Raw genomic sequence first — 15,006 nt, 5'->3', positions numbered from 1 at the left:
GTGTTCCTGCTACCTGGCACGTTCTTCCCCTAAATCTTCAAATCGTTGACTCTTCCTAATTTTTCAGGTCTCTGAGCAATTGTTCAGGTCTCTGAGATGCCTTTCCTGAACATTCCCCACCCCAGGCAGTTTCTCTCTATCATCACACCCTGTTTTGTTTTCTTCACCCTCTGAAATTACTAGTGTATGCATCTTTTACTGGAATGTATAAATTTTATTTATTTAAGCTCTCCAATATCTGCAACAATATAATGGGCACTTACATATATGAAAGAACAACTGAATGAATGAACTATTTCTTGAATAATGATTCTAAAGATGATGGGTCTAGAAGGAGGAAAAGTGGGCACTATAAAATAGAATAAGAGAATCACAGAAGGCTTGTAGAATAATGGAAAAGAATTATAACAGGAGGTAGATACACTTCGGTGGGCTCTTTTTTCCCTTCATGAGGATGTGGTCTCAGAGAAGCAGATTTTGATTCAAGAACCACTTTGAACACATTCCCTTAAATGGAGCATTAATAAGCACAAAATCAAGTTTCTCATCTTCAGCAAGCCCCTGCCTTATTCAATATCACAGCAGGTATGCACCCCTACTAGGGCTTGGGGGGAGCCTCAGGAAGCTACTCTCAAATGTGCTGCATCTTTTCAGCATATTGTGACAATGTGACTTCCAGGATCTTTGGGAAATAAAGTTAGAATTTAATCTAATCTTACAGTGACATGTGTAGTACGAGTCTGTGGGTCTGTATTATCCTTTCCTGCTAATCCACAGCCAACCTTAAACTCTGCAAGGATATTCAGAAATAAAAAAGACCACCAAAATGTATTCAAGGACTCTAATTCAGTAAAAGTCTAGTCTAGTGTAGGATATAGTTCTAAATAACCTAATTTATCCTACTTTTAACAAAGGCACAATCTCTAAACTGAGATTTCTCCAGGTATAGAACATAAGAGGGTCGTTAAAAATATACCTTATTTTGATGAAAAATTTAGCAATGGTTATGGGCGATGGTTGTGTAAAAAAAAAAAATTTTTTTTTTTTTTTTACAATATGGTTAATATAATTGACATCACTAAATTGTACACATAAAATAATGTTGAATTAGCAAATGTTGTGTTTTATATATATATATATATATATATATATTTAATTGTACTTTAGATTAAAGTTTACAGAACAAACTAGCTTGCCATTAAACAGTACACATTGTTTTCTGACACTGGTTACCCACTCCATGACATGTCAACATTCTCCCCTTCCTGACCTTGGGTTCCCTATTACCAGCTTTCCTGTCTTCTCCTGCGTTCTAGTCCTTGCCCCCGGGCTGGTGAGCCCCTTTAGTCTCATTTTGTTTTATGGGCCTGTCATATCTTTGGCTGAAGGGTGAACCTCAGAAGTGACTTCATTACTGAGCTAAAGAGGGTGTCTGGAGGTCTTACTCTTGGGGTTTCTCTAGTCTCTGTCAGACCTGTAAGTCTGGTCTTTTTTTGTGAGTTAGAACTTTGCTGTACATTTTTCCCCAGCTCTGTCTGGGACCCTCTATTGTGATCCCTATCAGAGCCGTTGGTGGTGGTAGTTGTGTTATACATTTTTATAAAAAGTATATACATACCTTATTTACTGAAAGATTTCTAAGTAAGAAGAGTACATATTATTTACCAAACAGTAGTTGATTTATTCTGTTATTGTTTTAATTTATTTTTCTAGTCATTGGAAATATTTCCTCAAGCAATTTCAAATTTACACGTTTTTAAAAAGTGAAACAAAGGTGAAAACGAAATGGTAATGCTTTCTAAAACCTGAAAGTGTTTCAGAACAAAGGAATATTAATATCTTACTACAGTTGAGTTGCTTCAAGGTAATTTTGCAATTAAAATAAAAGTACATTAAAATAGTGCATTTGATGGAAATGAACAATTCTTCAATTCTTTAAAAAGAACCTCAATATAAGCATATATAAACAACTGTCACTAATGTCACCAGTGACCTCCATGATACTAAGTTCAATAGACATTTATAAGTCTTTATCTTATTTGCTCTTTCTTATAGCTTTTTACATGTTTGACCACTCCCTATTTTTTTAAGTATTTTCTTCCCCTTGATTCTGTGATATTTTACTTTCCTAGTTTTCCTTCTACTTTGCTGGCAACTACTTATCAGTCTTTTTGTAGGTTCGTCTTCCTCTAATTCTTCATTAGATGTGGGAATATCTCAAAGCTTTGTCCTAAGCTCCCTTCTCTTCTTACTTTATTCTACCTGTCTAGGTGATCTCATATGAAGCAACTCAAACTTGCTCACATTGTGGTACACAAGGAAAATGACAATATTTGTATGACTCCTCAGTGTTGGAGGCTACTGGCTTAGGGGCTTCAGCTGCCCCAAGGGCTGAAGGCAGTCAATATCTGGTTGTTGTTGTTGCTGTGTGCCATTGAATCAGTATCTTAGCACACATGTATTCCATTCTTGGCACATCCCATGGTACATCGGTGGGGCATTGGGAAGATCTGAATCCACACTCACGTATTTAGCTACCATCTGTATGCAAAAAATTCACAATTTTATATTTTCAGCGCAGGCCTCATTTCTTAGCCTGATATCTATAGACGGAGTCCCTGGGTGGCACAAATGGTTAAGGGCTGAATCACTAACCAAAATGTTGGCAGCTCAAACCAACCCAGAGATGCCTCAGAAGTGAGGCCTGGCGATATGCTTCTGAAAGGTCACAGCCTTGAAAACCCAGTGGAGTAGCTCCACTCTGTAACACATGGAGTCACCATGAGTCGGAATCATCTCGATGTAACTAACAATACCACCACTGTAGATCAACTTGTGTACTAACATCTCTGATATCTGAAAAGCATCTTAAATATATCATGTCTAAAACTAAGCTAATGATCTCATCTTCTGCTGTTTTGTATCTCATTGTAGGCAATCACACCATTTAGTTGTGCAAGCTAGAATTCTAAAGATATCCTCATCACCTCCTTCTCACTCCCATGTCCATGCCCTGTTAAATTTACCTCCTTAACATCATCTCATTTCCTTCTATCTCCACTACCACCTGAGTCCAAGCTACCATCACAGTTCACCAGATTTATCTGAATTATTACAGTAGCTACTCAAATCATCTATCCTCACCTACTCTAGTCTCCCCTCTAAATCATTATCTAATCTATAAATAGAGTGATATATATATATATATATTTTTTTTTGTAACACAGATCTAATAAGGTCATACCTTTGCTTAAGGCAAAATTCCTTAATGTGACTGTCATGGATTGAGTTATGTCCCCCCAAAAAATGTGTGTATCAATTTGGTTGGGTCATGATTCACGTTACTGTGTGATTTTCCTATGTTGTAAATCCTGGCTCTATGATGTTAATGAGGGAGGATGAGTGGCAGTTGTGTTAGTGAGGCAGGACTCAATCTACAAGATTGGATTGTGCCTTGAGGCAATCTCTTGAGATATAAAAGAGAGAAGAGAGCAGAGAGACGGGGGACCTCATACCACCAAGAATGCAGTGCCAGGAGCAGGGTGCATCCTTTGGACCTGGGGTCCCTGCGGGAGAAGCTCTTAATCCAGGGGAAGACTGATGAGAAGGTCAACAGCGAGAGAAAGCCTTCCTCTGGAGGTGACACCCTGAATTTGGGCTTTTAGCCTACTTTAGTATGAAGAAAATAAATTTCTCTTTGTTAAAGCCATCCACTCGTGGTATTTCTGTTATAGCAGCACTAGATAACCAAGACAGTGACCAACAACTACCTGAGTCAAATCTATTGTTCTGTTCATTTGGGTCAAATCATCAAAAACTTAGTAGCTTAGAACAACAATTTAATATTATCTCTCATGAGTCTGGAAACCCTGGTGGCATAGTGGTTAAGTGCTACAGCTGTTAACCAAAAGGTTGGCAGTTCGAATCCTCCAGGCGCTCCTTGGAAACTCTATAGGGCAGTTCTACCCTGTCCTATAGGGTCACTATGAGTCGGGATCGACTCGACGGCACTGGGTTTGGTTTTTTTGGTCTCACGAGTCTGTGGATTAACCAGCTTCAGCTGGGTGGTTTTGACACAGAGACTCTTATGCAGTTGCAATAAGAAGTTGGTGAGGGCCTGAATGATCTGAAGGTTCAACTGGGCTGGGCATTCAAGATGGCTTTTCACTCCTATCTCTGAATAACTCTCTTTCCATGTAGTCTCTCCTCGTGGATAGTTGGGGATTCCTCAAAAGCATGGCAGTCTCAGATATGCAGATTCTTACATGGCAAGTGATGTTCTCCAGAGTGCACTTTACAAGAGACCAGGGCAGAAGCTGTAAGATCTCTTCTGACCTAGCCTCAAAAGTCATTCTGCATCTCTTCTACTTTATTCTATAGGTCAAAAGAGAGACAAAGGTCAGCCTAGATTCAAGTTGGGGGGAGGTACCTAAGGACTCGAATATCAGGAAGCATTGCTGGTGGAGGGGGATGATATTTGGAGACTATCAACCATACTACCTCTTCAATCCCATTTTCCAGCACTTTCCCTATTGCTGTTTCCACTTTAGCCACATTGCCCTTCTTTCTGTTCCTTGTACCTGTCATGCTCTATCCTGCTAAAGAAAATACAGTTTTCTTTGCCTAGAATGTTCTAGCAATCCCCCTGCCCCCACCCCAGCCTTTGTCATGTTAATGCCTGTTCAACTTTCAGACCTCAGTCAAGCCTCGTTCCTTCAGGAAAGCTTCTCTGACTTCCCGAACCGCATTAAGTCTTCCCACTACATATTCTCATGTCATTGGATACATTTCCAGCACTGTCCTCATCCCCACTGCATTTTGCATTTTTTTGTGTGATTATTTGATTTATATCTCTAGTTTCTCCAACAGACTAGAATAAGAGTCGTGTCTGTTTGTACCCTCCTACCAAGTAAATGAAATTATCTGCCACCTTACAACAAATGACTTTTTTCCCTTTATGAAATATAGTGAAGTATATAATCTCAAAATACATTGCTATATTTAATACCGACAATTAAAGGATCCAAAGTATAAACCATTTTTCACAGATAAAATCTCATAAAGGTCATTTTTTTTTGCTAGATTCTACCTATAAAACCAGCAAATGTATAAATCAATTAATTAAATACATCCAAATTATGTGAGTGTTGTGGTATTTTTTTCCAATCTCCTTTGAAATGAGCCTAGAACTGTCCTCGATTTCAATTTCTAAGCCTTGGCAGAAGCTGACAAGTGTACCAAACGGAGCATTGTAACTGCAGTCCAGTACTGACAGTAGCGACTACCAGAAGCATTCCACTTAAAAACCCAGGCGGACTGTCACACAGACACCGCATGACCCCCCTCGTGCTCAAACCAGATGCTAAATACAGCTAGGGAGGCAGCGGTAGTTCAACGGCAGAGTCCTCTTCTTCGCGAAACCCAAGTTTCGTTCCCAGTCAATGCACTGCAGGTGCAGCCCCAGCCCGTCTGTCACTGGAGGCTTGAGTGCGGCAGTGACACTGAACAGGTTCCAACAGAGCTTCCACACTAAGACTGAGAAGAAGGGCCTGGAGCCAATGAAAACCCTGTGGATCACAATGTTGTGCCTGGGGGTCACATGAGTTGGGGGGCTAACTCGATGGCAGCTACCAACAACTATTGCTAATAATACTGCTTCCCACTAAATTATTAATAACCTATCTAGAAAAAACATTCCACTAACTTTCAACCTGACATGGAATGTTGTATTTTGGGATGGGTGCTCACGTTGCTGTTCTTAGATGGTGACACAAAGAGCAAAGGGTTGGAATGGAGAAAATATTCCCTAGTTACGGCTCTTCCTTAAAAAAAAAAAAAAAAATTCTGGGTAATTATAAATGGTATCATAAACCAAAGTTCATTATCAAAAAGTACATTCTATTTCTGTTCTTTTGAATCTCAACATTCAGCTCTAATTGCTTTCAACTACTAAAAACATCTGCTGTAGTGACAGAATTTCTCTTACTACCTGAAATAACTAAGTCATATATATATATATTTTTTATATATTTACTTCTTCTCCCTCCCCCCTCCCCCGTCCCCACCCCCACTACAACATCTGCTCCACCAGGGCCTGGGTCTGGTCAATCTTTAATTTTTTTTTTTGTTCATCTAGAGCAGCGCCTGGCACATTGTGGTGTCCAATAAATTACTAAATGAATGAACAGCACCAGTCTTCTAAAGTTAAACCTTCGATATGAACTAAGACTATTTTGATTCAATCAATATGAAACAGTATTAAAAAATAAACTTTATGAAGATGCTTATTTGTTATTTATTATGAAAAGATATTCTGCCCAAATGCAAAATACTTGTCTAGGATTTATAACCCTCATTTATAGGTCTTGCCTCATAGGTACTACACCATAGGAAAATCACCTCCCTGATGATCTAATCTCACACGTTAGAAAAATTCTATTTTACCTTAAGGCAGAATGGCCTTTTTGCTAAATCATTAAATTTCTATGGTTGCTAAAAATTTTCTAGAATGAAACTAATTTTCCTCCACTGCCAAACTGGAACTTGTACCTTATTGTATAGTTTGAGGAATTTTATCAGCTTCAATCAATGTATGGTAAATGATACAATCAGGTCAATGACTATGATCATTTTTTGGAATAATTTAGCTACTAGGTAGCTAAAAATACAACAACAGCAACAAAAAGAATCAAAGACAAAGGATAGTCTATAGGACAGTGACTTATATCCAAACTCTCTCTCTTAATAAATTGTGAAATATTTTGTCTTAAAAGAGTGACTTGATGAAGTTGAAACATTCACTGATGAATATTTAAACCTATTCTAGACAATATAACTTAAATAACAGTAAAATCCCAGTATTATTATTATTATTATTAATATCAAATTTTCCATTAAAGGAAATTCCTCCATTTGGAGTCCTCTAACAGAAGTTTAATGTTGACCAACCAACATGACTTCTGGGTTTTCTGTGAGTTGAGTCTCGGTTCCATTTTGCGCTTTATTTCATACTCATCCATCACACCGAATTATTCCCAGGTAAACTTTTCTTTTTTCTTTGTCCTGCTTCTTTTAAGTATGGATAAAGATTTAGGTTGCTGCTTTTCAAGTTATAATGTGTTGAATGGGAATTTTAAATGCTAGACAAGTTGAACCTGCTCTACAGCTGCTCCAATTCCAGGCTTGAACTCAGAAGAAGTTTTGTTACAAGAAACATGACCTGCTCGTATTTTTAAAAGCATTAACTTTTTGTCTCCTTGGGTTTTTAAACTTTCTTCACAACCAGCTAAAAAGGAGAGAGATGTTCTTAAAGCTAAATTTCCAAGGGCCATATGTGGCCAACCTTTTCACAACCCTACCTGGGGCCCTGGTGGTGCAATGGTTAAGTGTTTCGCTACTAACCAAAGGTCCGCAGTTGGAACCCACCAGCCACTCCCTGAAAACCCTGCGGGGCAATTCTGTTCTGTCCTATAGGGTTGCTATGAGTCAGAATCGACTCAATGGCAACGGGTTTGGATTTTGGTTTTTCACTACCCTAAGTGGTTTCTTAAAGTCTTGTCCTCCATTTTCTGTAACTCCCTGACCCCTCTTTATTTCTACTATAGGAATCAGCTGAAAGGCTTAGAACAAAGATAGATCTTTGAATAGGTTGAACAGTTTGTTAAATAGATTACCTTTTCTTTCTCTAGACCCCAATGCCATCAAATCCTTTTTAATTCTATCTTGAGAAGAACAATAAATAGAAACGTATGCTGTATTATTTTGGATTACTTTTTAGAAGTTCATTTCAACCTCACCCAGATACGCATCAAAAATATCCCATTTTTCTTTCTATCAAAAGTTAGATTCTTCCTCCCCATTCACAACTAAAAGCCAACACATACTCCCTACAAATAGGAGCAATAAGGAAGGGTGAGATTTTCACACACAATAGGAATGTTGTTCAACTAAATTCATTGTGGTAAATAAAGTACTTCCCTGACTGAACAGAGCCCTGGTGGATGAACGTTAGGGGATGCATATTCTACAAGCTGAAGCCCTTTCAAGGACAGATACCAAGGTGAGCAATATTCCCAGTTTCTCAGGAACCCGAAAGGATTTGTGAATGATTGTGAAAGATTTGCACCACCTCCCAGCTGCACTTACGGGTTGCTCTAAAAAGAGGAGCAAAGCCCAGCTCGTGAAATTCATGGCACATCCTTTACCCCTGGTCAAGAAGTAATGAAACACACACACCATACAATACACACACAACACACACACACACACACACACACGCACGCACAGAGAGAAGCCCTGCGGAGAAGCTATTAGGCAGGAAGGTTCTCCTTCAGAAGGCAGTCGGCATTCCCTCTCCCCCAGTCCAAGTGAGATTCTCGCCTTCGCCTCTGAGCTTGAGCATCCCTGGTCTTTTAGATTCTAGGCTTTTCCTTGCAAAAGTAGAAAGGTCTAGGCTGGCCTTACCTCTGGGGCTGCTTTCTTGTAAGTACGGTGGGGCCGTGGGAGTGACATTGCCCGAGTGAGATGCTGACAGCAGGGGCGAGCGTTCGTCCACCCCATCAGCAGCCATGACTGCAGCAGCAGCGAGGCCAGAGGGAGGCTGAGCCGGGGTTGCGGCTTTGGTGGAGGTGGCGTCTAATGCTAATACTGCCGCTGCTGCCGCTGCCGCTGCTGCCGCCTCCAAGAGGGCCCAGGATGTGTCACAAGGCAGAAGGCTGGGGGATGGGAAGATGCGGGAACAGGAGGCGGGGGAGGGGAAGCGCGCCGGGAAGCATGACTAGAGGAGGTGGAGAGAAGAAAGAAAGGGACTGGGAGAGGAGGAGGGGAAGAAAGGGAGGAGCAGGAGCCAAGCCCCACAGAGAAAAAAGGAACACATTAGGACGGACTGGGAAATGTGGGAAAAGGAAGGTGCGAAGTAACCAAAAAAGGGGCGGAGTAGATGGAGAGGGGGCTATACAACTCTTCTTTTCTTTGTATTTTGCATTTTCTTAAGTAAGGAAAAGGAGGGGAAAGGGCAACCTGAAAACGGGCTGTGACTTGATTACAGGAAAACTAGAGCAAACACAGATATCAAGTTTAGTCCCTCTGGGGAGGAAGAGGGACTCTTTGCTATCAAACTTTGCAGCAATTATATGAAAAAAGTTTATTCCTAGGGTTGTCAATTCTTTTTTGAGAGGTTCATCTTTTGTCATGCAAAAGCTTTTCAACATCTCCAGTCTAAGAGGAAGTATACATTTTTGAATGTGTTGGCATACCCTGCTTTCTCTTACTGCATTTTTTAATACCTGTTTGGCACTCTAGTAATAAGTACCTAATTAAAGCCGTACATAGTGCGTTGGCTTCTTTAAGTCTCATTTTACGAAATAGGTTGCTATCTTACACACACAGGCAGCCCCAGGTTACGAATGTCCGACTTTCATACAACTCACTACAACTAACCAACATCCCCCCCACCCCCCGCAAAGCCTAGTATATTAAAATTTTGTGGTACATACAATGGTTCCTAAAAACAAATGGGTGCCTCACATCAAGCATTATTATTAGTGGGGAGGGTTGGGGAGGGGGAAATCACTAATTAGATAATAGACAAGTGTCAATTTTGGTGCTGAGAAAGACAACACACAATATATGGGAAGTCAGCACAACTTGACCAAGGCAAAGTCATAGAAGCTTCTAGACATACCCAAATACCATGAGGGACTGAGTTGCTGGGGCTGGGAACTGTACTGTCATGGGACTTCTAGATCAATAATTCATAAAGAAAATGTTCTACATCCTACTTTGATGAGTAGTGCCTGGGGCCTTAAAAGCTCGTGAGCAGCCACCTATTGGTCCCATCCCAGCTGGAGCAAATGAGAATGAAGAAAGCCAAAGACACAAGGAAAATATTAGCCCAAAGGACTAAAGAACCACATGAATCAGAGCCTCTACCAGCCTGAGCCCAGAAGAACTACATGGTGCCCAGCTACCACCACTGACCTTAGATAAAGATATTTGAGTATCTGGAAGTGTTTCTTTAATTTTTTTTATGCATAGAAAGATGCACTATATAAATAAAAAATAAAAAAAAAATACTATATACTAAAACAAACATTTGACTAACTGACAGTTAGATATCAACCATAACTAACTATTCCAACTTACCACAATTTGACTTTTAATGACAGATTAGGAACAGAACCCATTCCTAATCCGGAGACTGCCTGTACAGTAATGAAGTTTAAAAATAACGTAGGACAATTAAAAACAAGTTTCTTGAGATAATTAATATTTTAAAATAAACTTTTACATGTAAATGAGTAAACAAATATAAGTACATTTCTTGCTTTCTGTGTATATTTTTATTTTTTGATTGCCATATTATCCTAGGGAGTGATTTGCATAAAATACAAAAACAAATCAAAGTTTTGAACATGCCCAGATAATAATATTACAGGAAAATAGTAACGGTCTCCAATGATAATTTTCCTGCAATGAGTCTTTGAGTCATTCAACAAACATTTATTGCATTTACTGGGTCTACAGAGATGATGAATAGGGCATGGTCCCTGTCCTCAAGATGCCTAAAAGATCACACAGTCAGAAAAGAAACCAAAGATGAAGCTGGTAGTCCTAGATGTAGTTTTAAAGGAGCATGAGGAAAAGCAGACTTTAGACATTTGAAACTACTTTTCACATTACATTAAGAATGGTCTTGGTTTTGCTCTCTGAAGACACACTGTACTCTTTCTTCCAGAAAATCCACTTAGGCATCAGCTAGAAATCCTAAGGGGAAATAAAAGAATGGTATTTTCTATTTTGTGGCAGCTTTTGTGGGTCAGTAAAATCAGGATACAATATAAGGATCCCCATGTAATATAATCCAAGGACATTTATTGGTGCAGTGATTAAGCGTTCAGGTGCAAACCACAAGGTCAGCAGTTCAAAACCACCAGCCGCTCCTTGGAAACCCTATGGGGCAGTTCTACTCTGTCCTATAGGATCACTAAGAGTCAGAATCTACTTGATGGCAATGAGTTTGGTTTGGTTTTTTGGAGGAACCTGGAAGGGGAGGGGTCAAGATGTAGCCCTCCCTGCCAAAGTGCCTGACATTTACAAAACAAACAGCCTTGTTACAATAGCAGTCTGGGTGCTATCAAGTTAAAGAAAACTTTTTAATAAGAGTCACTAAAATCCTGTTACTATGTTTTTTTTTTTTTATTTATAGTGTCCTATCATGTCACTTGGAGGAGCCCTGGTGGTGCAGTGGTTAAGCACACTGCTGCTAACTAAAAGGACAGCAGTTGGAACCCACCAGGTGCTCCTCAGAAGGATGTAGTAGCAATCTGCTTCTCTTCTGTAAACATTTACAACATTGAAAACACTGTGGGGCAGTTCTACTCTGTCCTATATGGTCACTATGAGTCAGAATCAGCATGATGGCAACAGGTTATCGTATCACTTAGCACATTCTTTTGTTTACTTCCCATTACCCACCCTCCACTCCCAACTGATTTTGTGAGGTCAGAAGCCATATATATCTCATTCACTATTATATCTCCGGTATCTAGCACAGTTCCTGGCATGTAGTAAAATAGGCACTCAATATTTGCCAGAGAGAGGAATGAGTGAAAAAATAAATTCTCCACAGTCCCAGAAGCTTACTAGAACAAATTATTTCACAAGAAAATTAGGAGAAATTCTCAGCTTTTTGATGATGACAGTTTTGCCATCTGACTGCCCAGTGTTTTTGTTTTCTAGTATATCTCTATAACTAGGGTTTCTATATTGCCCACATCATGTTCAGTAGAAGAGGTTTTTTTTTGTTGTTGTTGCCTTCTTCCATTACATAGATTCTCAAAAATTCATTTGAGAGTGACAGCTAATGACAATTACTCTTCTTGCAATATTTAAAAAGGTAGTAGGTATACTGAGATTTTATTTGCAGCAATGTTGTTTCACAGAAAGCAAAAAAACTTGTATTAGATGAGTATCATTTCATTCTAGTTTAAAGAGAATACAGAATTTTAGGGTTGCTCAGTAAATGTTAACTAATATTCATCAGTCAAAGGCATTTTTATGATTGTGGCACTTTGCCATTTCTACTGATGAGATGAACTGATGTGTATGTTGGAATAAAAGGTGCTATATAAACAGATAATTTATGAGGGAGTAGGAAATGTACTGTGCTTAAGCTAGTGTTCCAGTTACCTACCGCTGAGTAACAAATCACACCAAAGACCAGTGCCTTAAAACAATGTGATTTATTATTTCTTATGATTCTGTAGGTTGATTGGGTGGTTATTCTGTCAACCTCGCTTGGGCTTACTCATGCAGGTATGTTCAGCTGGCAGGTGGGCTGGGAGCTGGGCTTGGTTGCAACAGCTGGGATGGCCGGGTATAGTCTTTCATTACAGGCTTCTTCATGTCTGTTAGTCTCAAAGCAGTTTCTATGAGGGCAAGGTGGAAGCCATGAGGCCTCTTAAGGTCTAGGCTCTGGTTCTCAAACAAATTCACTTCCACCACATTCTATTGGTCAAAGGAAGTCTCTTCATCTGCAATGTCACATTGCAAAGGGGCATGGAACACATGAAGTCGTGATTCATCGAAAACCATTATATAACTATGTATCAATCTTCCCTCTGCCTACAATGATTCATGTCTGTCCTACAAGCAAACTACACTTTTCTATTCCCAAGACCCCAACATTTCATTTAATCACCGAAGTCCAGGATTATGTCATCCAAATTAAGTCCAGATGCAGACAAGGCTCCATGTGTTTGGTTCCACAGGTACATTATCTGTTGATTCACAGGCCTGTAAACTAAAAAAACAAATTGTAAGCCCTCCTTATTGCTCTTACCCCAACATATAACAATGAAACTGGGTCAGAATAATAGCAATAAACTCTCCCATAAGGATGGGGGAGGGGAAGGAGAAGATGGGGTTTGGACTGGAAGGTACATAAGCATGTTTTTGTTGTTAAAAACCCACAAACCCACTGCTCGGACTCATAGCGACCCTATAGCACAGAGTAGAACTGCCCCCATAGAGTTTCCAAGGAGTGCCTGGCAGATTCAAACTGCCAGCCTTTTGGTTAGCAGCCATAGCACTTAACCACTACGCCACCAGGGTTTTTGTTGTTAGGTGCCATCAAGTCACTTCTGACTCATAGTGACTCTCTGTACAACAGAATGAAACACTGTCAGGTCCTGCACCATCCTCACAATTGTTGCTATGTTTGAGCCCATTGTTGCAGCCACTGGACCATATAATTCTGAAATCCAGGTCAGTTCCTTTGATCCCAGAGGCAGGAAATTCCCATTTATTCAGGCATAGTTCCGCTCCTGGTTCTATTCAGCTTCTTCGTCTATTACTGTCCTTGGCTCTTGGCTCTGTCCGCTGAGTTCTCCTTTCTTTTCCTGGTTGCAGCTGAGTTGCTTTCTCAGCCTGTCTCCTGCTCAAAGACTGTTGGGAGCCCAGAAGCCTCTTTTCATTTTGAACAGTCTCTGCCTCTTTTAATCCAAGTTGATACAAATCCTTTAAATGTTTTGTGGGATTCCTATGAGTTTGATTTGGATTTATATCCTTTCCCAAACCACAATCATAATCCTTTTTGAGACATGTATCTCTCTATGTTGGGCCTCATTTGAGGCTCTTCGGATTCTTAGATGCCCCATTTGTCTAAGGCATCTCCTAGCCATTGCACTGAATTAGAGGTCTTAACAAGGGGTTACAGCTACACTCTTGATTTGAATTTTATCCTGAGGGCATTTCTTAGAGAATCTTTTGCCAGATGGAAAAATCGTCCTGGGCCCTCTATTGTTATTAGTTGCCACTGAGTTGATTCCAACTCACAGGGACCCCGACCCCATGTGTGCAGAGTAGAACTGCTCCATAGGATTTTCAAGACTGTGACCTTTTGGAAGCAGATTGTCAGCCCTGTCCTCTGAGGCCCCTCTGGGTGGGTTTGAACCACTACCTTTCAGCTAGTAGTCAAGTGCGTAACTGTTTGTGCCACCCAGGGACTCATATAATTCCTCTAAATTGTGTTGCAAACTGAAAGCTCCTTCTTTAGTTTGCTTGTGTAGTAGGCTCCTTCTATAGTTCACATGGTCCCCCAAAGATGTCCACACCCTAATTCCCAGAACCTGTAAATGTGTTACCTCACATGGCAAATTTGCACTTGTGATAAAGGGTAAGGATCTTGAAATGCGGAGAGTAGCCTAGATTATCCAGGTGAACTCAATCTAATCATACGGCCAGACAGCCACGGTCAGATTCATGGGAGAAGGAGGAGGAATTCAAAGCAAAAGAGGGGCTCCACTTGCCATTGCTGGCTTTGAAGATGGAGGAATGGGGCTATGACCCAAGGAGTGTGGATGGCCTCTAGATGCTGGGAATGACCCTCACCTAACAGTAGCAAGGAATCAGGGATCTCAGTCTTGCTATAACAAGGAACTGGATTCTGCATGCAACTTGAATGTGCAAGGAAATGGATCTTCCTCTATAGCCTACAGGAAGGAACACAGTCCTGTTGACACCTCTATTTTAGGCTGGGGAGGCCATGTTGAAATTCTAACCCACAAATCTGTAAGATAATAAATTTGGGTTGTTTAAGCCACAAAAATTGTGGTAATTTTTTATGGCAGCAATAGAAAATGCAACCTCTCTTGCAATACCTTATCAAACACAGTTAAAAATGTTCATTGCCATTCTCAACATTCTGCATGGAAATTATTTTGGTGAAATCAACAAGTTCATTAAGTATATTTTCTACATTCAGAATTACCACAGACAACAGTTAATTGTTCCATCTCTGTTCTCTAGTCTCCAATAACAATTTCCTTCCTGCTCTTCTAGTTTCCATTAAGTCTCCACCCGTTTTAGCATCCACCTGCTGCCTGACCCTAAGACCAATGCCACATATTTTGGGTTTTGTTAGAGCAGTACCAATTTCTGTTACATTTATCTGTGCTTTCAGCATCAATTTCTGTTGGATTTATCTGTTGCTTTGTACTTCCCGTA

The 15,006-nt window shown here is 40.1% G+C and overlaps 1 protein-coding gene across 1 annotated transcript in view; it reads right to left on the bottom strand.

Annotated features, from left to right (window-relative positions):
• PIP4P2 (phosphatidylinositol-4,5-bisphosphate 4-phosphatase 2) overlaps window positions 1–8,759 on the bottom strand; it is a 71,298-nt gene extending 62,539 nt beyond the window's left edge. Inside the window, exon 1 of the mRNA XM_049854510.1 lies at window positions 8,464–8,759. Within this exon, the coding sequence (XP_049710467.1) occupies window positions 8,464–8,569 (106 nt within the window). The 5' untranslated portion in view covers window positions 8,570–8,759. The remainder of the gene's footprint in view (window positions 1–8,463) is intronic.
• Between the last annotated feature and the right edge of the window lie 6,247 nt (window positions 8,760–15,006).

This window comes from Elephas maximus, chromosome 15, assembly GCF_024166365.1.
Source record: "Elephas maximus indicus isolate mEleMax1 chromosome 15, mEleMax1 primary haplotype, whole genome shotgun sequence".
Classification (NCBI taxonomy): domain Eukaryota; kingdom Metazoa; phylum Chordata; class Mammalia; order Proboscidea; family Elephantidae; genus Elephas; species Elephas maximus.
This window is presented reverse-complemented; position numbering and strand designations above follow the sequence as displayed.